Source organism: Microcaecilia unicolor, chromosome 2 (genome assembly GCF_901765095.1).
Source record: "Microcaecilia unicolor chromosome 2, aMicUni1.1, whole genome shotgun sequence".
Taxonomy (NCBI): domain Eukaryota; kingdom Metazoa; phylum Chordata; class Amphibia; order Gymnophiona; family Siphonopidae; genus Microcaecilia; species Microcaecilia unicolor.
Window position 1 is genome coordinate 361,777,687 of NC_044032.1, and position 22,499 is coordinate 361,800,185.

General features: G+C 45.2%; 1 protein-coding gene across 1 annotated transcript in view; it reads right to left on the bottom strand.

Annotated features, from left to right (window-relative positions):
• The window catches only part of PSD3 (pleckstrin and Sec7 domain containing 3), a 599,926-nt gene that overhangs the window by 419,730 nt on the left and 157,697 nt on the right, over nt 1-22,499 (bottom strand). Inside the window, exons 7-8 of the mRNA XM_030192121.1 lie at nt 19,092-19,204; nt 9,413-9,471 (exon numbers count right to left, since the gene is read on the bottom strand). Of these exons, the coding sequence (XP_030047981.1) occupies nt 9,413-9,471; nt 19,092-19,204 (172 nt within the window). The remainder of the gene's footprint in view (nt 1-9,412; nt 9,472-19,091; nt 19,205-22,499) is intronic.

The window sequence follows — 22,499 nt, forward strand, 5'->3', positions numbered from 1 at the left end:
CTTTGTAAAGGGAGAATATTTGGTTGTATGTTATTTTTAGGTTTATAATTTATTTAACATTTTTGTGTGATATGTTACATATTTATTTTTTGTTATATGTTTTTTCTTTTATGTGTACTACATGTTTTTATGTAATGTATGTTATTTTATGGTGCAATTATGTATTTTTTTTTAATATATATATTTTTTTATTATTTAAGGTTTTTGTCTGATATTTATCTCTACATTCATGAATGCAATTTTATAAAATGTTATGGTGTATATGCTTTTATTGATTTTGTCTGTTTATATATGCTATCTTTGTATTTATTTCATGATTTAATGGTGTTCCGTTATCTTACCCCCCCTGTTTACAAATCTGCGCGGCAATGCCAACACAGCCCATTCAATGTGATTTTGGATGTCCCCAACAGCCAAAGTTCAAGGGGGCGTATCGGAGGCGGGACTTGGGCGTGCTTAACACATGGACGTCCTCGACCCATAATGGAAAAAAAGGGCATCCCTGATGAGCACTTGGATGACTTTACCTGGTCGTGTTTTTCTTACGACCAAGGCACAAAAAGGTGGCCGAAATGACCAGATGACCACCGTAGAGAATCGGGGATGACATCCCCTTACTCCCCCAGTGGTCACTAAGTTTATCGCTTTCCTTTTTTTCTTTTGTGGTTTGTGCTTGATCCCCAGCCAAGTAAATTGCATTTGTGAGCCTTATTCTTTGTGCTGCACTGGTGAGTAATCAAAATAAAATTAACTTTGTTATACTAGGGCATTTTTGTGTATTTTGGCAGCTTTGTGGGATGTATTTAAATAGGAACTTTGACCCCAGCCAGGTAATTTGCATTTGTGAACAGCCTGTGTGTCAGGCTGCAGCTGCTTGGAAAAGACAGCTCGCTGCTTGTGAGCCTTATTCTCTGTGCTGCACTGGTGAGTAACCAATCTCTGATAAATTCTTTTGCCCTTACTGTGTTATACTTAGGCATTTCTTGTGTATTTTGGCAGCTTTGTGAGATCTATTTTATTTGCTCTGATATGTAGAGGAAGGTAGTATTTAAATGGGTGCTTTGACCACAGTCATGCATTTAGTAATTTGCATTTGTGAGTAGCCTGTGTGTCAGGCCTCAGCTGCTTGAAATAGCTTACAGCTTTTGTGAGCCTTATTTTTTGTGCTGCACTGGTGAGTAAACAATTTTTGACATTTTTTGTTCTTATTTTGTTATACTGAGGTATTTTTTGTATATTTTGGCAATTTGGTGGGGTATTTTTAATTAATCAATTTATATTTTTAGCACTAACCAGACACCGAAAACATTGGACTGTTCCTGCTGGGTATGAAACGCTGGTTTTTGTACCTATGAACAAATTGCTGTTGCTTTTAGTTGTATTACATACTTAAGGAGTAATAAGCTGTAGTGTTTATATCACATTATCTGATGGCCTTTTATGTATTTATCTTACAGTTTTATGTTAAGCCCTGACGTATCCCTTGAGAGGGCAAAACATGGCCATGCTGGGCGGTTGGAGAGAAGCTGTAAGCTGATGTGATGAATAAACACTGAATACGTGTTCTCCAGGAAACTCAGCAGGTTATAGATGGATGGATGAGTAAATCGCATTATTGCAAATCCAAAGAGCAACAAAAGAAACTGCTGCCGCAAGGACACAGGAAGCACCGTGAGATAGCCATCCAGAGCATGCTACAGGCAAGAAATAACAGCGGGCGGAGTAGCAGTGAAAGTCCTGAGATAACAGAACCACAAAACAGAGGAGGCAGATCCTAGAACTGCAGAACACAGGGGAAAAAAACCTGCACCGAGCAACAACACTACAGTGTAAAAGAGCAGGTTGAGCCAACACCAAGCACAGGAGAAAGTTGGTACTACACAGTAGAGGCAGACATTGTCTCTGCATAGCTAAAGAAGATGCTATCAGCAAGAAGCAGATGAAGACGCTGGTCATGTACAAAAGAAAAAGAGCCTGCAGACCAAAAAAGATGACTTTTACAAATCACTGTACAGGGTTTGTTTTTCTTATTTCAATTTTTTACTCTTCATTCTCCATTGCATGGCTTCTCTCTTTCCCATTTCACTCTCATCCACATCCTGTAGTGCACAATTTCCATTGTTTTTCTTTATCACCAGCAAATATCTATTCTAGAAATATGTCAAAGAATGCAGTTGCAGACACTGAGAGAATAATGCATCCAAGACCTGCAAGTCCTCTTTAAAACTGGTCAATAGCTGATAGTATCACAGCAGCTGCTGATTCTCCTCCCCTACATCTGCCTTAACCCTTTGGGAAGGAAGGCAAGGCAGACAAACACCAAAGTAACAAGCATTTCCCAAGCCTCATCAATTTAAGGAACTGGATGTGGACCCCAATCTGAGAAATAAGACAACCATTTCATGTTTGCCTATACAGGGTCTTATAAGAAAAATGGCAAATTAGAGACTACTGCATAAGGAAGCCCATCTCAAAGAGTACCCATCTCAGATATGACAGTTGTCATCCTACATGGACGAAAATGGTGTTAAAGGGGCGATCAAGGAGGACAAAGCCGTAGCGGAGAAATTAAATGAATTCTTTGCTTCGGTCTTCACCGAGGAGGATTTGGGGGGGGACACCGGTGCCGGAAAGAATATTTGAAGCGGGGGAGTCGGAGAAACTAAACAAATTCTCTGTAACCTTGGAGGATGTAATGGGTCAGTTCAGCAAGCTGAAGAGTAGTAAATCACCGGGACCTGATGGTATTCATCCCAGAGTATTAATAGAACTAAAAAATGAACTTGCGGAGCTACTGTTAGAAATATGCAATCTGTCCCTAAAATCGAGTGTAATACCGGAAGACTGGAGGGTAGCCAATGTTACTCCGATTTTTAAGAAAGGTTCCAGAGGAGATCCGGGAAATTATAGACCGGTGAGTCTGACGTCGGTGCCGGGCAAGATGGTGGAGGCTATTATTAAGAATAAAATTGCAGAGCATATACAAAAACATGGACTGATGAGACAAAGTCAGCACGGATTTAGTGAAGGGAAGTCTTGCCTCACCAATCTAATGCATTTTTTTGAGGGGGTAAGCAAACATGTGGACAATGGGGAGCCGGTTGATATTGTATATCTGGATTTTCAGAAGGCGTTTGACAAAGTGCCGCACGAAAGACTCCTGAAGAAATTGCAGAGTCATGGAATCGGAGGTAGGGTATTATTATGGATTAAGAACTGGTTGAAAGATAGGAAGCAGAGAGTAGGATTGCGTGGCCAGTATTCTCAGTGGAGGAGGGTAGTTAGTGGGGTCCCGCAGGGGTCTGTGCTGGGTCCGTTGCTTTTTAATGTATTTATAAATGACCTAGAGATGGGAATAACTAGTGAGGTAATTAAATTCGCCGATGACACAAAATTATTCAGGGTCGTCAAGTCGCAGGAGGAATGTGAACGATTACAGGAGGACCTTGCGAGACTGGGAGAATGGGCGTGCAAGTGGCAGATGAAGTTCAATATTGACAAGTGCAAAGTGATGCATGTGGGTAAGAGGAACCTGAATTATAGCTACGTCTTGCAAGGTTCCGCGTTAGGAGTTACGGATCAAGAAAGGGATCTGGGTGTCGTCGTCGATGATACGCTGAAACCTTCTGCTCAGTGTGCTGCTGCGGCTAGGAAAGCGAATAGAATGTTGGGTGTTATTAGGAAGGGTATGGAGTCCAGGTGTGCGGATGTTATAATGCCGTTGTATCGCTCCATGGTGCGACCGCACCTGGAGTATTGTGTTCAGTACTGGTCTCCGTATCTCAAAAAAGATATAGTAGAATTGGAAAAGGTACAGCGAAGGGCGACGAAAATGATAGTGGGGATGGGACGACTTTCCTATGAAGAGAGGCTGAGAAGGCTAGGGCTTTTCAGCTTGGAGAAGAGACGGCTGAGGGGAGATATGATAGAAGTGTATAAAATAATGAGTGGAATGGATCGGGTGGATGTGAAGCGACTGTTCACGCTATCCAAAAATACTAGGACTAGAGGGCATGAGTTGAAGCTACAGTGTGGTAAATTTAAAACGAATCGGAGAAAATTTTTCTTCACCCAACGTGTAATTAGACTCTGGAATTCATTGCTGGAGAACGTGGTACGGGCGGTTAGCTTGACGGAGTTTAAAAAGGGGTTAGATAGATTCCTAAAGGACAAGTCCATAGACCGCTATTAAATGGACTTGGAAAAATTCCGCATTTTTAGGTATAACTTGTCTGGAATGTTTTTACGTTTGGGGAGCGTGCCAGGTGCCCTTGACCTGGATTGGCCACTGTCGGTGACAGGATGCTGGGCTAGATGGACCTTTGGTCTTTCCCAGTATGGCACTACTTATGTACTTATGTACTTATGTACCGGTAAGTCAGTTTTTGCAAATACGTCGAATATAGTCAACTGACAGTTCGAAGATCAAGCTGCAATTCTGTCTCGAAGATTTAGGCAGAGAGAATATCCAGACTCTATAGTGAAAAAAACTTAGTGCACATTTTATTAAAGAGAAATTAGATCTTACCTGCTAATTTGCTTTCTTTTAGTCCCTCCGGACCGGCCCAGAATGTGACTGATGGGTTGTGCACGCCTTCCATCAGGTGGAGACTGAGAAAAAAAACTGTGACTCTAGAGAGAATCAATAAGAGCCCTTGGCAACAAGAGAAAGATCCAGTAACAAAGTACCAAAGCAGAAGGATGTAAAACAATAAGTACATGGTCTGTGCATACGAAAGCCTGAGCAGCCACCGGCACATTGCCAACACAGGGTGTGTGCCACCAACAATAATTAATGACATGCCCCTGCATATCATGCACAAAAGCTTACATACTGAACCATAGAATTTGTGTTTTCTTTTTTTTTTTTTTTTTTTAACAATGAAACCAGAAACCAGCAACACAGCTCCCAAGAAAACAATATCACTTAACTCTTGAAGACACAGAATACCTAAAGGGAGGGATCTGGGCTGGTCCAGAGGGACTAAAAGAAAGCAAATTAGCATGTAAGGTCTAATTTCTCCTTCCTGGGCGTCCCTCCGGACCGGCCCAGAATGTGACTGATGGGAAGTAACAAAGCAGTAAGATTATGGGAGGGACCCTAATAGCCCCACCGTCAAAACAAATGCCCCAAAAACAACTTGCTGATGACTCAGACGGTCCAATCGATAGTGCTTAGAAAAGGAATGCAAAGAAGACCAAGTCGCCGCCATACAAATGTCCTCCAGAGGCACCAGACAACGCTCTGCCCAAGAAGTAGCCCAACCTCTGGTAGAGTGAGCCTTAACTCCTTCCGGAACAGCTTTCCCAGAAAGAAGGTAAGCTGATGCAATAATTTCCTTAAGCCAACGAGAAATAGTAGGAGTGGAGGAGTGGCCTAGTGGTTAGGGTGGTGGACTTTGGTCCTGGGGAACTGGAGAACTGAGGAACTGAGTTTGATTCCCGGCACAGGCAGCTCCTTGTGACTCTGGGCAAATCACTTAACCCTCCGTTGCCTGCCGCATTGAGCCTGCCATGAGTGGGAAAGCGCAGGGTACAAATGTAACAAAAATAAATAAATAAAAATAGTGGGCTTAGAAGCCATAAGCCCTTTGTGTGAACCTCCGATGAAAATAAACAAATGATGAGACCGACAAATCTCCTCCATAGACCTAACATAATGCTTAAGAACTCTTTTGACATCCAAACGCTTCAAGAGACGCTGCTCCTCCGACCTGGAGAAAGAACCTAGAACAGGCAACACCACCGGTTGAGATGAATGAAAATGAGTCAATACCTTGGACAAAAAAAGAAGGAACTGGTCTTAAAACCACTCGATCCGACCTACACGAAAGAGCCTGCAACTCCGAAACTCTCCTAGCTGAGGCAATAGCCACTAATAACAGTGCCTTCAGGGTTAAGTCCTTCAAAGCAGAAGAAGATAAAAGCTCAAAGGGAGGCTTGGTAAGAACCGAGAGTACCAAATTAAGATCCCAGCGGGGAAAAGAACGGCGAGACGGAGGACGCAGGAGGTTAAGCTCTCTTAAAAAACGGAACACATCCAGGTGACTAGCCAGCGATCTTCCGTGAACACGACCTCAAAAACACGACAGAGCTGCAATCTGCACTTTAAGAGAAGCCAGAACAAGGCCTTTGTCGAAACCACGCTGCAGAAAATCCAAAATTTGCAAGACGGACTCACGAAAGGGAGCTATCCCGAGATCCACACACCAAGCCTGAACATAATTCAAAGAGGTAGAACGCCAATGAGAGCGAAGCATAGTAGCAATTACGTTAGCGGAGTATCCCTTCTTGTCAGTCTCGCCCGCTCAAGAGCCAGGACATAAGAGAGAAGACAGAATCGAATCAGATCCGGATGAAACACCGGGCCCTGAGCCAAAAGATCCTGCCTGACCGGGAGCTTGAATGGATCCTTTACTAGAAGCCGCTGAAGATTGGCGTACCACGGTCTGCGAGGCCAATCCAGCGCCACCAAGATTAGACGGCCCCTGTGAATCTCGACACTCTGAAGTAGAAGCCCTATCAATGGCCAGGGAGGAAAGGCATAAAGAAGATTGGTCGGCCAGGGAGCAAACAGGTCCATCTTAGGGAACCCCCAATGGTTCACCACCGCCCGATACGCCACATCGCTTAGAGCCCACTCCCCGGGATCTAGCATGTTTCGACTGTGAAAGTCTGCCTGAACATTTTGAACTCTTGCCACATGAGCCGCTTACAGCGCCACCAGATGCACCTCAGACTACTAACAGCTGTGACGCTTCTTGTTCCAACTGCCGACTCCTCATTCCTCCTTGCCGATTGATGTAAGCCACCGCGGTGGCATTTTCTGACATCACACGGACTGCCTCGCCCCTCAACAGAAATTTTAAACATAGTGATGTCAGATATCCTATACCTTATTTGAGGATTTGAAGTTCTTCTTCATCTTTATGAACTTGTAATCAAAACGTTACCCCACATTTTCCCACCTATTTGCAGGTTCAATGTGGCTTACATAGAACCGTCATAGGCACACAGAAGAAATAAATTAAAACCACAGCAAGAAATAGAAAAAATATAAAGAATAAAACAAATATAATATAAAGAATGAGACTGAAGGGCTCACCACCTTCCACCTGCTGGAGACTGAGATTACTGGATCTTTCTATTTGGCAAGGGCTCTTATTGGCTCTCTCTAGAGTCAGTTTTTTTTCTCAGTCTCCACCTGCTGGAAGGCGTGCACAACCCATCAGTCACATTCTGGGCCAGTCCGGAGGAACGCTAAGGAATTCAGAGTTGTTATTGCAGAGTTGTCCTATGGAGCCTATTGAGAAATAAATTTGTGTACTGACTTATTCTGGCCGTGCGACTGCTGTAGCATCCATTATAAGACGACACCGGCATACTCTGGCTCTTCATTACATTTTTAGCAATGGACCATGTACTGCTTACGCTCATCCCAGAAATTTGGCTTATCATCTAGTGCATTCTAGCTTCTCTTCTCAAATTGTTACTCAAATTGCTCTGGGCCTTCATAGATCTTGGGGGACATTGTGATATGTGTTTGAGTTCATTGGATTGCATTTCTTGGATACATCCTCAAAAGGGCAAAAGCTACAGTCTGCAATTTGATACTTCATGCGACTCCTATTATGTAGTTTACTTAATTATTTACACAGTTACATAGTAGATGACAGCAGAGAAAGACCTGTACGGTCCATCCAGTCTGCCCAACAAGATATATGTGCTACTTTATATGTATACCTGACCTTGATTTGTATCTGCCATTTGCCCATGTTCCAAGATTTACGTGGGACGTACCATCATAACTGTCAGAATAAGATTGCATGAACATAGATATCTGCTCCGCACCAGGAATTATCAATGCACATTGTTTACAATACCATTATGATTTTACTGTCTTACACTGGAATATCATCGATCATGTTCCAGTATAGCTTCAAATCAGGCTTTCCCCCTCACAGGAGCACTAACCTTTTGATTACAAGTTCACAGAGCACAAGAAGAACTTCAAATCCTCAGATAAGGTATAGGATATCTGACATCACTGTGTGTAAAATTTCTGCTGGTCCCATATGTTAGTTTTAGGTCCCGTTTTTGGTCCCAAAACGGGACCTAAAACTAACATATGGGACTAGCAGAAATTTTAAACACAGTGATGTCAGATATCCTATACCTTATTTGAGGATTTGAAGTTCTTCTGCTTTATGGACTTGTAATCAAAAGGTTAGCGCTCCTGTGAGGGGGAAAGCCTGAATTGAAAATATAATCCTGAAACATATAACAGAACTTTTATTTTGTCCTGATTTTTGACAGCTGCTTCTTGAAGAAGGATATTAGTATTTTTGAGTAGGAGGGGATGAGATATCATGAGATCATTTGATATAAAATGTTAATATATGAATGTTGTAATAAGTATTGTATTTAGAATTTGTAATGCATGTATGAATGAGTTATTTGTTTTGACTATTTAGTTTTGAAATTGTATTAGCCAAGAAAAATGAGAACTTAGATACATGGTGGCTAATTATTGAAAATTTAACCTGGTGATTGGTATTAAGAATCTTATCTTGGGATATGAATCGCAGAATTTAATTGAGGAAACAGTATTGGATTATCAAATTGGACACTGTCAAATCTAAGGGACTGAATGATTTCATCAAGTGAAATTCCATTCTTTAAATAAAGTTTTCTGAACTTTGATGACATCATTTCTGTCTGCATGAATATATTACATGGGCTTCTAGCTCCGTGTCTTTTGTAGCTGCAGCACCATTTTGTGGCCACCGTTCACCTGGATGTTAATGGGGTTATAGGAGGAGCAGCATATTTTGTTGGCCAGGTTCCCGAAGAAGGGGTGTCTCCTGAAACAAAACTCTGCAGAACCCTGCAGCTTTGATGTCTACTGCTTCAACTCAGGTAAGTTTTTAATGTTAATGACACTGATGTCAATTTTAGATTCACCAGGTGTTTATATGAGTAGACATTTAAATTAATGCAGTTCAATGTTGTGGATTTTGAGACCATTATCATTATTATGTTTTGTACTGATTTAAGAATATACTTCACATATTTGACACACTATCACACAAAGGGTGACCCTATGATGGTGTGACATTGAGCTGGCCTTGTATTTAGGTCAGACTCTGGTGATAGTTAGTCATTTGGTGCTTAAGTTGATTGTGGTGCCTACTGACTGCAATTACACACCGAGGGTCCACATACAAATATTATAATTGAGTTGGTTTAATTATTGGGTTTAATGGTCTCCAACATTGTGAGCCCATGGGAAATTATTTGAAACATTATACAGAGTCCTAATCCATACAGGTAATAGGAACACACCTATTAGTTTATCATTTTACAATCTAGAATTTTCTAGGACTCTTGTGACCTATTGCGCTATACTTACATGGCCATGCAGGTCCGTGTTGAGCAGCATTATTGCACAGGTAAGGCAATGCACGTCATCTGAAAAGTTAGGAGATACAATAAATGCACAGCTTATAGTGAACCCTCTTACAGGACAAAAATCCCACAGTCTAAAGTTCTCTGCTTCTAAAATTTCAGAACTCTATGTACACCAAAGGATGGGGGAGGGGGAGGAGGATATAGAAGCAAAATCCATGGCATTAGAAACCTTTACTTATAAAACACTACAGCCAAGCTTTGCCACCATGAAGGTAAAATTATGTATCATACCTGATAATTTTCTTTCCATTAATCATAGCTGATCAATCCATAGACTGGTGGGTTGTGTCCATCTACCAGCAGGTGGAGATAGAGAGCAATCCTTTTGCCTCCCTATATGTGGTCATGTGCTGCCGGAAACTCCTCAGTATGTCGATATCCAAGCTCCATCCGCAGGACTCAGCACTTAGAGAATTACACCCACAAAGGGACACTCTGCCCAGCTCACCACCACCGAAACGGGGGAGGGGAATTAACCCAGCTCATCCCCACACAAGTGGGGGAGGGGAATCCGTCCAGCTCATCCCCGCGGAGCGGGGGAGGGACACCACCCCGCCGATGCGGGGGGATCTGGCTTATCCTGCAACCGCAACCGCGGGAGGAGCTGACTGACCCTAACACCGCCGAAGCGGGAGGGAGCGCCGGCAGAATTTATGTCTCAATCCAGCCCCGTAAAACGGAGGGGAGAGGAATGCAGCAGCTCACTGTAACACAAACTCATCTCAACTCCTGAAGAATCCAATTGAAAAAACTTGAACACGAAGTCCTCCTGAACAGGAACTGAAGACTAAACTTGAACCTGAAATGCAACCAGAATATAAACAGTACAGATATCTGGGAGGGGCTATGGATTGATCAGCTATGATTAATGGAAAGAAAATTATCAGGTATGATACATAATTTTACCTTCCAAATCATCATGCTGATCAATCCATAGACTGGTGGGATGTGCCGAAGCAGTACTCACCCAGGGCGGGACATTGAAATCCCTGACCGCAACACTGAAGCTCCAAACCGGGCCTCCGCCCGAGCAGCCACAGTCAAGCGGTAATGCCTGGAGAAGGTATGGGCCGATGCCCAAGTTGCTGCCTTGCATATCTCTTCCAAGGAGACGGACCCGGCCTCTGCCATTGAGGCCGCCTGAGCTCTAGTGGAGTGAGCCTTCAGCTGAATAGGCGACACCTTCCCCGCGGCCACATAAGCCGCTGCAATGGCTTCCTTGACCCATCTTGCCACTGTAGGCTTAGCAGCCTGCAGACCCTTACGAGGACCTGCAAACAGGATAAACAGATGATCCGATTTCCGGAAATCATTGGTCACTTCCAAGTATCTGATGATGACTCGTCTCACATCCAGAAATTTGAGAGCAGAGTATTCCTCTGGGTAGTCTTCCCTACGAAAGGAAGGGAGACAGAGCTGCTGATTCACATGGAAGCGAGAAACAATCTTGGGCAGGAAGGAAGGCACTGTGCGAATAGTCACTCCTGCCTCAGTGAACTGCAGAAAAGGCTCTCGACATGAGAGTGCCTGGAGCTCGGAAACTCTTCTGGCTGAAGTGATAGCCACCAAAAAGACTGCTTTCAACGTCAGGTCTTTGAGAGATGCCCTCGACAAGGGTTCAAAAGGCGGCTTCTGCAAGGCTCTGAGCACCAGGTTGAGATTCCACGCAGGCACCACTGAGTGCAGAGGAGGGCGCAGGTGATTAACTCCCTTGAGAAAGCGTACCACATCTGGCTGCGAAGCCAGGGAAGCACCCTTCAGGCGGCCCCTGAAGCAAGCCAGAGCCGCTACCTGGACTTTAAGGGAACTGAGCGACAGGCCTTTCTCCAGACCTTCTTGCAGGAACGCCAGCACTGAAGAAATTGGAGCAGTGAAGGGAGAAAGTGAGCCTGCTTCTCACCACGCTGCAAAGGTACGCCAAACCCTGGCGTAAGCAGTAGAAGTAGAGCGCTTCCTCGCTCTCAGCATATTGGCGATGACCTTGTCTGAGAAGCCCTTCTTCCTCAGACGCTGCCGCTCAATAGCCAGGCCGTAAGACCAAAGGGGGAGGGATCCTCCATCACCACGGGACCCTGATGCAACAGGCCCTGCTCCACTGGCAGCCGCAGAGGGTCGTCCACTGAGAGCCTGATCAAGTCCGCATACCAGGGACGTCTGGGCCAGTCCGGACCCACCAGGATTATCCGGCCCGGATGCTTTGGCACCCGGTCTAGTACCCTGCCCAACATGGGCCAGGGCGGGAACACATAGAGAAGCTCCTGTGTCGGCCACTGTTGGAGAAGAGCATCTACTCCCAGAGATCGAGGGTCCCGTCCTCTGCTGAAAAAGCGCGGCACTTGGCAATTGGCCGATGACGCCATCAGATCTAGGCTCGGCTGGCCCCAGCGCTTCGTGATGTGCAAGAACGCCTGAGCCGATAACTGCCACTCTCCGGGATCCAAGGTATGGCGACTGAGAAAGTCCGCCTTGACATTCATGACTCCGGCAATGTGGGCTGCCGACAGCTGTTCCAGGTTCGCTTCCGCCCACTGGCATAGATTCATGGCTTCCTTGGCTAGAGGGGCGCTCTTGGTACCTCCCTGGCGGTTGACATAGGCCACAGCCGTGGCATTGTCCGACAGGACCCGTACTGGCTTCAACGCCAGTACCGGGAGGAACTCCAAAAGCGCCAACCGAATGGCTCTGAGTTCCAGGAGGTTGATAGACCACTTTGCCTCTGCAGGAGACCAGAGCCCCTGCGCTGTCCTTCCCAAGCAGTGGGCTCCCCAGCCCGTCAAAGAGGCGTCCGTCGTGACGACAATCCACTCCAGGGTCACAAGAGGCATCCCTGCAGACAACTTGTCTGTCTTCAGCCACCAGCTCAGCGCCTTGCACACTGCTGGGTCCAAGGGAAGGCGCACAGCATAATCCTCTGACACCGGAGTCCAGCGCTGCAGCAGAGAGTGTTGTAGTGGTCTCATATGAGCCCTGGCCCAGGGCACTACTTCCATCGTGGCCGTCATAGAGCCCAACAGCTGCACATAGTCCCAAGCCCGAAGCGGAGAGGCTACTAGGAACTGGTCCACCTGAGCCTGAAGTTTGACAATCCGATTGTCCGGCAGGAACACTCTGCCCACTTGGGTGTCGAATCGAACTCCCAGATACTCCAGGGACTGAGTCGGGCGCAGCTGGCTTTTCTCCCAGTTGATGATCCACCCCAGGGAGCTCAAAAGAGCAATCACCCAGTCCACAGCTTTGCCGCACTCTGCATAAGAGGGGGCTCGGATCAACCAGTCGTCCAGATAAGGATGGACTTGTACTCCTTCCTTTCTCAGGAAGGCCGCGATGACCACCATTACTTTGGAGAAGGTCCGCGGAGCAGTAGCCAACCCGAACGGGAGGGCTCTGAACTGGAAGTGTCGGCCCAGGACTGCAAAACGCAGAAAGCGTTGATGAGGAGGCCATATGGGAATATGCAAGTACGCTTCCTTGATGTCCAAGGATGCCAGGAACTCCCCTGCCTTCACTGCCGCTATAACAGAGCGAAGAGTCTCCATGCGAAAGTGCCGAACTTTCAAGGCCCGATTGACCCCTTTGAGGTCGAGGATAGGCCGGACAGAACCTCCTTTCTTTGGTACCACAAAGTAAATGAGTAACGTCCCTTGCCAAGCTGATTTTCTGGCACCGGAACGACCGCACCCAGGCGTATCAGGTTGTCCAAGGTCTGCTGCACTGCCACAGCTTTGACCGGAGATTTGCAGGGAGAGAGTACAAACCCGTCTCTTAAGGGTCGGCAGAACTCTAGCTTGTAGCCGTCTCTGATGACTTCCAGCACCCAAGCGTCTGAAGTTACCCTGGTCCACTCGCCCAGAAACGAGGACAGGCGTCCTCCAATCTGCACTGGGCCATGGACCAGGACCCCATCATTGGGTATGAGACCCTGGGGGAGGACCGGAGGGCGCACCTCCGGGACGGCGGTCTCTGCGAAAGGAATGCTGCTTGGGGGAGAAGTTCCTTTTGAAGGAAGAGGGGGCAGAGGAGCCCGACTTGCCCGGGCGGTACCGACGGGCTTCCTGAAACCGTCCTCTGGAGTTACCAGGGCGAGCACTGGCCCGAGCTCTGACCTCTGGTAACCTCTTGCACCTATACGTGCCGAGATCGGTCAGAATTTTGTCCAGCTTGACCTCAAAAAGCAGCTTGCCTTTAAAAGGCAAATTAGCCAGGCGGGACTTAGAGGCGTGGTCAGCAGACCAATGTTTCAGCCAAAGCCACCGCCGCGCAGAGACTGTCTGAGCCATACCTTTAGCCGAGGCTCTCAAGACATCATACAGTAAGTCTGCCAAATAAGCCAAGCCCGATTCCAGGGCCGGCCAATCAGCCCTCAAGGAAGGATCCGAGGGGGAAGCCCGCTGCACAATCGTCAGGCACGCCCTGGCCACATAGGAGCCGCAAACTGAGGCCTGCAAACTTAAGGCAGCCACCTCGAAGGACGACCTTAAGGCCGCCTCCAATCTTCTGTCTTGGGCGTCCCTTAGGGCCGTGCCACCTTCCACCGGCAACGCCGTTTTCTTAGTCACCGCAGTGATTAAAGAATCCACGGTAGGGCAAAGAAAGGCTTCCCGTTCACTTTCAGGCAAAGGATAGAGGCGGGACATAGCCCTAGCCACTTTGAGGCTCGCTTCCGGGACATCCCATTGAGCCGAAATTAAGGTGTGCATGGCATCATGCATGTGGAAGGTTCTAGGCGGGCGCTTCGTCCCCAGCATAATGGCGGAGCCAACAGGGGCTGAGGGAGAGACGTCCTCTGGAGAGGAAATCTTCAAAATGCTCATGGCCTGCACTAACAGGTTGGGCAAATACTCTGAGCGAAAGATCCGCGCTGCAGAGGGGTCATCCGCTCCATCCGAGCGGGAATCCGTCTCCTCCAAGGAATCCGCAAAGGACCGTTGGGAGAACTCAGATACGCTGCCCTCATCTACATCAGAGGAGACAAAGTCCTCTAAGGCCTGGGAATCCACCCGAGGGCGTTTACTTCCGGGGGGCCTCAACCCCTTTATCGGACAAGGGAGAAGGGGCAGCGTTCTGCATAAGGAAGGCCTGATGCAGCAGCAAAATAAACTCGGGGGAGAAACCCCCCAGACTGTGCACTTCAGCCGCCTGGGCCACAGCCCTAGACGCACCCTCAACCGGCGCTCGCAAGAGCGGGGGGAGAAACATGCTGCGCATCCAAGATGGCGTCCGGCGCGACACTCTGCGAAGGAGCCGCGCGGGAAGAACGGCGCTTAACTTTAGCCGCTTTTTTGCCGTCGCCCAAATCAAGGGCGGCCATGGCATTAACGTCTCCCAGCTCAAGGGCGGCCCAAGAAGAAGCCGTCCGAGCAGCGTGGCCGGCCAAGATGGCGGAGGCGAGCAGCGGGGGATGGGCGTTTATGGCGGGAAAAACCGCCACACCGGAGGAAGACCCGGGACACTGACCGGCCTCCGAACTGACACCCAACAAGGGCGAGTCAGACTTTAAGACCCTCGCATCCCCGCTAGGAGCGCACACGCGGTCCGGGGAGCGATTCTTCGCGCCCTCGCCCTCCGACGCCATAGGCCACGTGGAGATCGATCGGGGAACCCCCTGCCCGCTATAAAAAGGTAAAATTACCTGCTTCTCGCTCCGAGCTGTAACGACCTGGTGTCCCAGTGAGTAGCTGCAATAAACGTTTAAATAAACGTCGAAATAAACGCCCTTAAGGACGTTCAAAATTTTTTTTTTTTTTTTTTTTTTTTAACGGAGCCAGCAGGAGGGGGGAGAAAAGGAGGGACCTGGCGCCACCAGGTTTGCACTTGCTCAAGAAGAGCCCTCAACCCCAGGTACTCAACAAACCTAAAAATTAGGCTTGGAGACCTAGCCAGAGCTGCTGCTGTGTGTGACCACCACCTGCTGAGATAGAGAACATACTGGGGAGTTTCCGGCAGCACATGACCACATATAGGGAGGCAAAAGGATTGCTCTCTATCTCCACCTGCTGGTAGATGGACACAACCCACCAGTCTATGGATTGATCAGCATGATGATATGGAACCTGCTTTCACTGAAAGTTAAATGGCTCAAACTAATCGCATAAAGCAAAAAAAAAAAAGAGGTGGTAAAAACCCTCACGATACCATGAGATATAGAACCAAAAAAAGTGAGGAATAACCAAGTTAGTTGGTAACTGAATACACATTATTTTAGAAGAGAGGAGGATCTTTTGTGGCAATGCCATTTCAAATCAGTTGGTAACTGAACATATGCTATTCTAGAAGAGAGGAGATCAAACAAGTTTGCGTTTAAGCAAATTTTTACCAGTGTACATTCATACACTAGATCATCTGAGATTGTTCAAGACCCCTGAGGTAGGCCTTAGGGCCGAAACACGGCCATGCCGGGTTGTTTATATACAATAAAGCGTCTTTTGGTATCTTAACTTGGTTTTTTCCTCACTTTTTTTTGGTTCTATATCAAACTAATGGCAAGAACATTTAATGAACAGTTGAAAGAAATCAATGTCTATTGGCAAGGATACTGTAGCCATTACAACATGGAACTGAATTTTTAAAAGTCTGAACATGTGAATTTTTTAAGGTGGGAGGTTTTTTTTTTTAAACCAATCAAAAAGTCAACAGATTTTTACTGCTGATAAATATTTTGGAAGCAAATGGACCACAAAATATTTTAACTTTTTTTAAATTTACACCTTTGTGATACACCTCAGCTCTAATTTTGTATGTTAACTATAATATCTAGAAAATGTTTGTGTAAAATGTTAATGCACATCTAATCAGGAGGGCAGTTACACTTTGTAATGTTCCTGTACATCCTGTTAATATCCAACACACCTGAAAGTAGTAAAAACAACTCTTGTTACTCAGTTTATACTATATTCACATTTCCAGCTGCTCTTTTGCTACCTTTTCATCCACAACTCATGACAATACCTGCATCATTTTCCCACTGTCTTGTATTTTTGGCCTGATCAAAAATTGTGGGCTTTTCTTTAAAAAGTGCTACAATCTGATAGGTCTAAGTATATAATATGTACACCGCTTTGAGTGTAACCATAGAAAGGCGGTATATCAAAATACTATCCCCTTTTCCTATATGAATAATTTTTACTACAAAGTAAAAAAAAAATGACTAAAAACTTAACTGTACTTTTTAATGTAGGCTGTGAGGCTTTTTGAGGGGGTGAACAGATTGCAACAAAATCATCCCTTTCTTTATGCACACTGCCAAAATTCTTATCCACTTCTTTCCAAAGACTATTGCAGTCAGCTCCACACAGGCTTCCCAGTGAACCATTGATTACCATTATTCAGTAAAATCTGTCCAAAATATAGGTCATAATTTCTCTCACCTTTGGTGCTACACCTCAAGTCACTGCACTGGGCTTTCTATCAATTTCCACATACAAATCTAAATACAAGCATATTCATTCTGCTAATTCTCACTGCCTTCCCTCTGTTCCTAAATGTCAGACATCAGGCCAGTCACTCCTAACTATGCCTTCTCCGCTGTGAATACCTAGCTCTACACCTTTCCACTTTGCTACACTCTGGGCTGGAGCAGACTTTTTCAAGTCAATACTGAGCAACTGCAACCAGTGTGGTTTTAAATGCCAACTGTGGTAGTTAAAAAAAAAAAAAAAAGATAAAATAAATCCAGATATTTAGCGCTGGTATCTAGCCTTAGTGCAGCAGAGGAAGTTTGTTATGGATGTTCAACAGCACTATCCATATAGTGCAGGGATAAGTAACCTCAGTCTTCGAGGGCAGCAACCTAAGTTGTGGTGCTCAAGGACCGAGGTTGCCCACTCTCGATACAGTGCCATCGAATATCCTGGTCAGCCACACTTTCCTGTATAACAGGTGTGCTATCTGGATAAGTACAGCTGAACACAGACCCTTTAAAGTGTGTGCATCTTTTTACATCTTAACCCCTGGCTCTCCTGATCACAGCTTTTTTAGTTTTTGACAAGTTTCTCAATGAAGCTCACAAAGTCTCTTTTGCCCTATATGTTTGACTTGACTACATTTTAAGCTCTGCATAAAAAGGACCATCTCTTATATGTATTTGTGCATAAACTGAGCATGTAGTAGCAGTACAGAAATATTAAAGCAGTTCATTTCAAAATTAGCAGACATGTGTATGACCAAAATAGACCACATGTTCTGAAGGCACAGGAATACTTTCCATAATATCTTCATCCATATATTTTTTTAATCTACTATTGGAGATTTTAAGAAGTGGTCCTAAATGCATTCTTTAGGCAAGAAAAAATTGAGAAATGACCAGGGAGGAAAAGGAAGCACAGTTGAAGACAGCTGTATTTTATTTTTTTTTTCATTTTCAATTTTGATTGTTTTACATGTGTACACTGGAAGGGCAATTTGCATGTTAAAGATTTAGTTTGTCGAGAAAATAATTGCTGACTGCATTCTAAGAATTTGTTTACTATAAAGTGTTTTGTACCTTTGTTACTTTTTATGTTTAAACTGATACTGTAATAGTCTGTAAAGTTAGAATCCATAAATAAATATGATTCTGATAATCCAAGTCTGGCTCCTAGATCCTCAAGAGTTTGTTGAGGCCTGATATGTGTGTGCAAGTTCGTCTATGCTCCCTCAGTCTCCATCCATGTGTATGCCTACCTGTCAAATACGTGATATATAAGACGTGTATATATACAAAATAGTACTTGAGTATATTTGGCATTTACGCATGTATGTACACACATACATGCATATAAGCCAGTACTGAAATTATTTACATCTGTAATTGCTGAATACGTTTGCACATATTTTATAAAATACACATGTTAACTGCCAATCCTGCCCAGCTCTGTCTATTCTCAACCCCGGGGAATGCCTCACTTAAAAAGGAGGACTGATAGACTTTTCTGTCTACCTTTTATATACGTATACTATATGAAAATGTTATAAGAACCTACTTGAACATACGCAACACTGTTCTAGAAGCACAAGTCCCCTATAAAATTGTTTGTTTCTGTCAGCCACACATACATTTTTTTTTCCCAAGTTAGCTCATGTCTTTTTCAGCAGTAGGTCAAGGAAAGTTACATTCAGGTAGAGTAGATATTACCATATCACAGTTTTTTACCCGAGACAACAGAAGGTGAAGTGACTTGCCCATGGTCATAAGAAGCATCAGTAGGAGAAATGGGATTTCAACCCTGGCTCCCCCACCCCCCAGTTCTCAGATCATTTCTCTAACCACTAATTAACTCCTCCACTCCAGAAGCTGAAATGTCCTGTTTATTCTAGATCACCATAACTAGTTGGACCATGCTAGTAACTTTTCAGGGAACACAAAGCAGACAGAACAGCTCAACTATGCAAATAAAACCAAAACAAAATATGTATGAGGGTCTGCAGGGATTTACTCCTCTAACCAAAAGATGCTGACAGTAGTTCTGTCCAAGAAAAGAAAAATGATTTGGAAGCCAAAACAACCAGTTGTCTCATCAGTCTATTCCAATAAATAAATCTGGATGTGGTACCAGATGGTTCCCAGCAATCTTCTCCTTCTCTTTCCAATACAATATTTGCAGGAATAAACACAGACGTTGAGTAATGGCAGGAAGTGAAATTACCTTGAGAAGAAATGGCAAGTGGATTACACTGATAATATCTGTTTGAGAAGTGAATTAAGACTCTCTCTCTTTCCTGAGTTTCTCCCATAAGTGAAAAAGCTTTAAAGAAAGTCCTAGGAGAAAATTTCAAAAGAAAAAAATATTTTACATAAATTCAAAGACTGGCAAAATAACCACAACTATTAATATATTCCACAGCTACAGTTAATGCAAAACACAAATATTTGCTCAGTCTTCTGAGACACAGAAAGTGTATGGTAGTAAGCTTTTCACAGCACACATACCCCTGCCATAATCATCATTCATATTTCTAGGAGTGCAGAGATAATTGAGATAACTTTTATGCAAATAAGAGCTACACAACACTTTGGCAGAAAATGAAAGGACTCCAAAGCAGGAGAAGTCTGATGTGGTGGGGAGTGAGGGTGGAAGCAGGCAAGGAAATTACATTCTCAGATAAGAAAGAAAAAAGATTCATATTTTAGAAATGACAGCCTGGTTTGGACCATTATAATGGTACTGCCCTATCTATCCTTACTAAACTTGCTTTTTTTTCCCCCCGTCTGAATCCCAGCTTTAACTGGAAGAAGTAGTTGTGCATTGTGGAAGAGGCAAGACTTTAGAATTTAAAAGTTAAAAGTAACATTGAGTATCTGTGTAGCTCTATGCCACTGCAGACTTTATCCAAGGCACCCTCAATTCCCTACTTTTCTGAGATAGATAGGGTTAATTCATGGAAATGCAACCTTTATGGAATAAAGCTATAAGGATTGTGTTAACTAACTGGTGAATTGGCCAAAAATGTTTCCATGTTCACTAATCTATCTCACTTAGGGGATAATTCTATAACTGGGCACCTCCATTTAGGCACTCAAAAGCCATATAGTAGGAGCCTATTCCATAATGGACACAAGGCACCCACACTTACACCAGCCATAATATTCTGTAAGTCAGCATTTTTCAACCTGTGTGATGCAGCTGCCCCACAAGTATGCCGCTGGGTGTCCAGTCGTGCGATGCTATGATGTTCTTCCTCCTGCTCTTTGGATCTCTCTCCTCTACACTGCGATCTTCAAACTTTGCAGTATGCGGTTGCAATGTTGGCAGTTTGTAGAACACGCCTTCCTTTTGCCGCACAGAAGTGGCTTGGCAGAGGGAAAGTCTCACAATGGCCAAAAGAAGGTCAGTTCTAAACGCTGCCAGCAACACAAAGTTTGAAAGAATCAGCGCAGAGAGAGGCCTGAGGGGTGGGTGGAGAAAGGTCGGAGAAGAGATTAGACCCAAAGGAAGAGGAAGAGCCAGGCTGCACATGTGTGGGAGGGAAGAGGAGAGACAGGCTGCACATGTGTGGGAGAGAAGAGGAGAGACAGGCTGCACATGTGTGGGAGGGAAGAGGAGAGACAGGCTGCACATGTGTGGGAGGGAAGAGGAGAGACAGGCTGCACATGTGTGCGAGGGAAGCAAAGAGGAGAGACAGGCTGCACATGTGTGCGAGGGAAGCAAAGAGGAGAGACAGGCTGCACATGTGTGCGAGGGAAGAGAAGAGGAGAGACAGGCTGCACATGTGTGCGAGGGAAGAGGAGACACAGGCTGCACATGTGTGCGAGGAAAGAGGAGAGACAGGCTGCACATGTGTGCGAGGGAAGAGGAGAGACAGGCTGCACATGTGTGCGAGGGAAGAGGAGAGACAGGCTGCACATGTGTGCGAGGGAAGAGGAGAGACAGGCTGCACATGTGTGCGAGGGAAGAGGAGAGACAGGCTGCACATGTGTGCGAGGGAAGCGAAGAGGAGAGACAGGCTGCACATGTGTGGGAGGGAAGAGGAGAGACAGGCTGCACATGTGTGGAAGGGAAGCGAAGAGGAGAGACAGGCTGCACATGTGTGGAAGGGAAGCGAAGAGGAGAGACAGGCTGCACATGTGTGGGAGGGAAGAGGAGAGACAGGCTGCACATGTGTGGAAGGGAAGCGAAGAGGAGAGACAGGCTGCACATGTGTGCGAGGGAAGCGAAGAGGAGAGACAGGCTGCACATGTGTGCGAGGGAAGAGGAGAGACAGGCTGCACATGTGAGGGAGGGAAAGGGAGACAGGCTGCACATGCCCTGATTGTGACTGAATAGATAGGGATGGGCTGGAATGTAAATTTTAAGGGGCCTCGACGTTAGCTCCAGAACTTAGTACAAGAACAGTGCTGGGTAGACTTCTATTGTATGTGCCCTGAGAAAGGCCAGGACAAATCAAACTCGGGTATACATATAAAGTATCACATACCATGTTAGTGAGTTTATCTTGTTGGGCAGACTGGATGGACCGTGCAGGTCTTTATCTGCCATCATTTACTATGTTACTATGTTACATCTGTGGGAGGGAAAGGGAGACAGGCTGCACGTGCGGGACCGAAGGAGGAAACAGGCTGCACTTACGGGAGCGAAGGGGAAACAGGCTTCACATGTGTAGGAGGGAAAACAGACTGCACATGTGTAGGAGGGAAGGGGAAACAGGCTGCACATGTGTAGGAGGGAAGAGGGGAGACAGGATGAATGTGTGGGAGGGAAGGGATGAGGGGAGACAGGCTACACATGTGTATGGGAGGGAAGGGAAGAGGGGAGACAGGCTTCACGTGAAGGGAAGAGAGAAGGAAAACAAGATAGATTTGAGAAGGAGACAGAGAAATTAAAGAAAGCTGAACGTGAAAGATCAGAACCAGACAGGGAAGGAGGTTAGAAAAGAAATTGCAAACGGAAAGGAAGCCCTGGAAACAAGAGCACAGACAGAGGAAAGTAGAGCTAAAGATTATGAATAAGATGATTAGAATAGTAAAATCACCAGACTACAAAGGTAGGAAAAGTGATTTTATTTTCAGCTTAGTGATTGAATTATATTGATATTGAGAATTTACATCTGCGGCTTCATTTGCACTGTACAGGTCATACTTATTTTTCTATTTCTCTGGTGTTAATGACATGAAGAGTCTGGTATCTCTGCTTTCAGTTTTTGTCTGCATATTTTTTGCGGTTCTCTATTTTGTATTAGATGAGAGTCATGTTCTGCATCTGCAACTAAGGTGAAGGAGTCTGCTGGTATGTGGTGTCTGTGCAGGAATCTGTAACAGTGCATTTCCCAGTAGCAAGTGTATTAGTGCTGTAATGAATTTCAGTAGCATAATTAAATGAAATAACTACTTCAGAAGGTTACAGGTACTGTTTATATGGGACATGTAGGTCATGAACCATAAAATAACTTTACAACAGTAACTGAGAATTATGAGCAAAGCTAGGCCTCTGTGAACAGGCTATGAACAGGTTAAGAGTCACTGAGAAGCTAAATAATAAGAATTACACAGAACGTGAATCTCATGTCAGCTTGCCCTTCTGTTGGAGAGACAGGCAGATATAGAGTCATAACAGAGA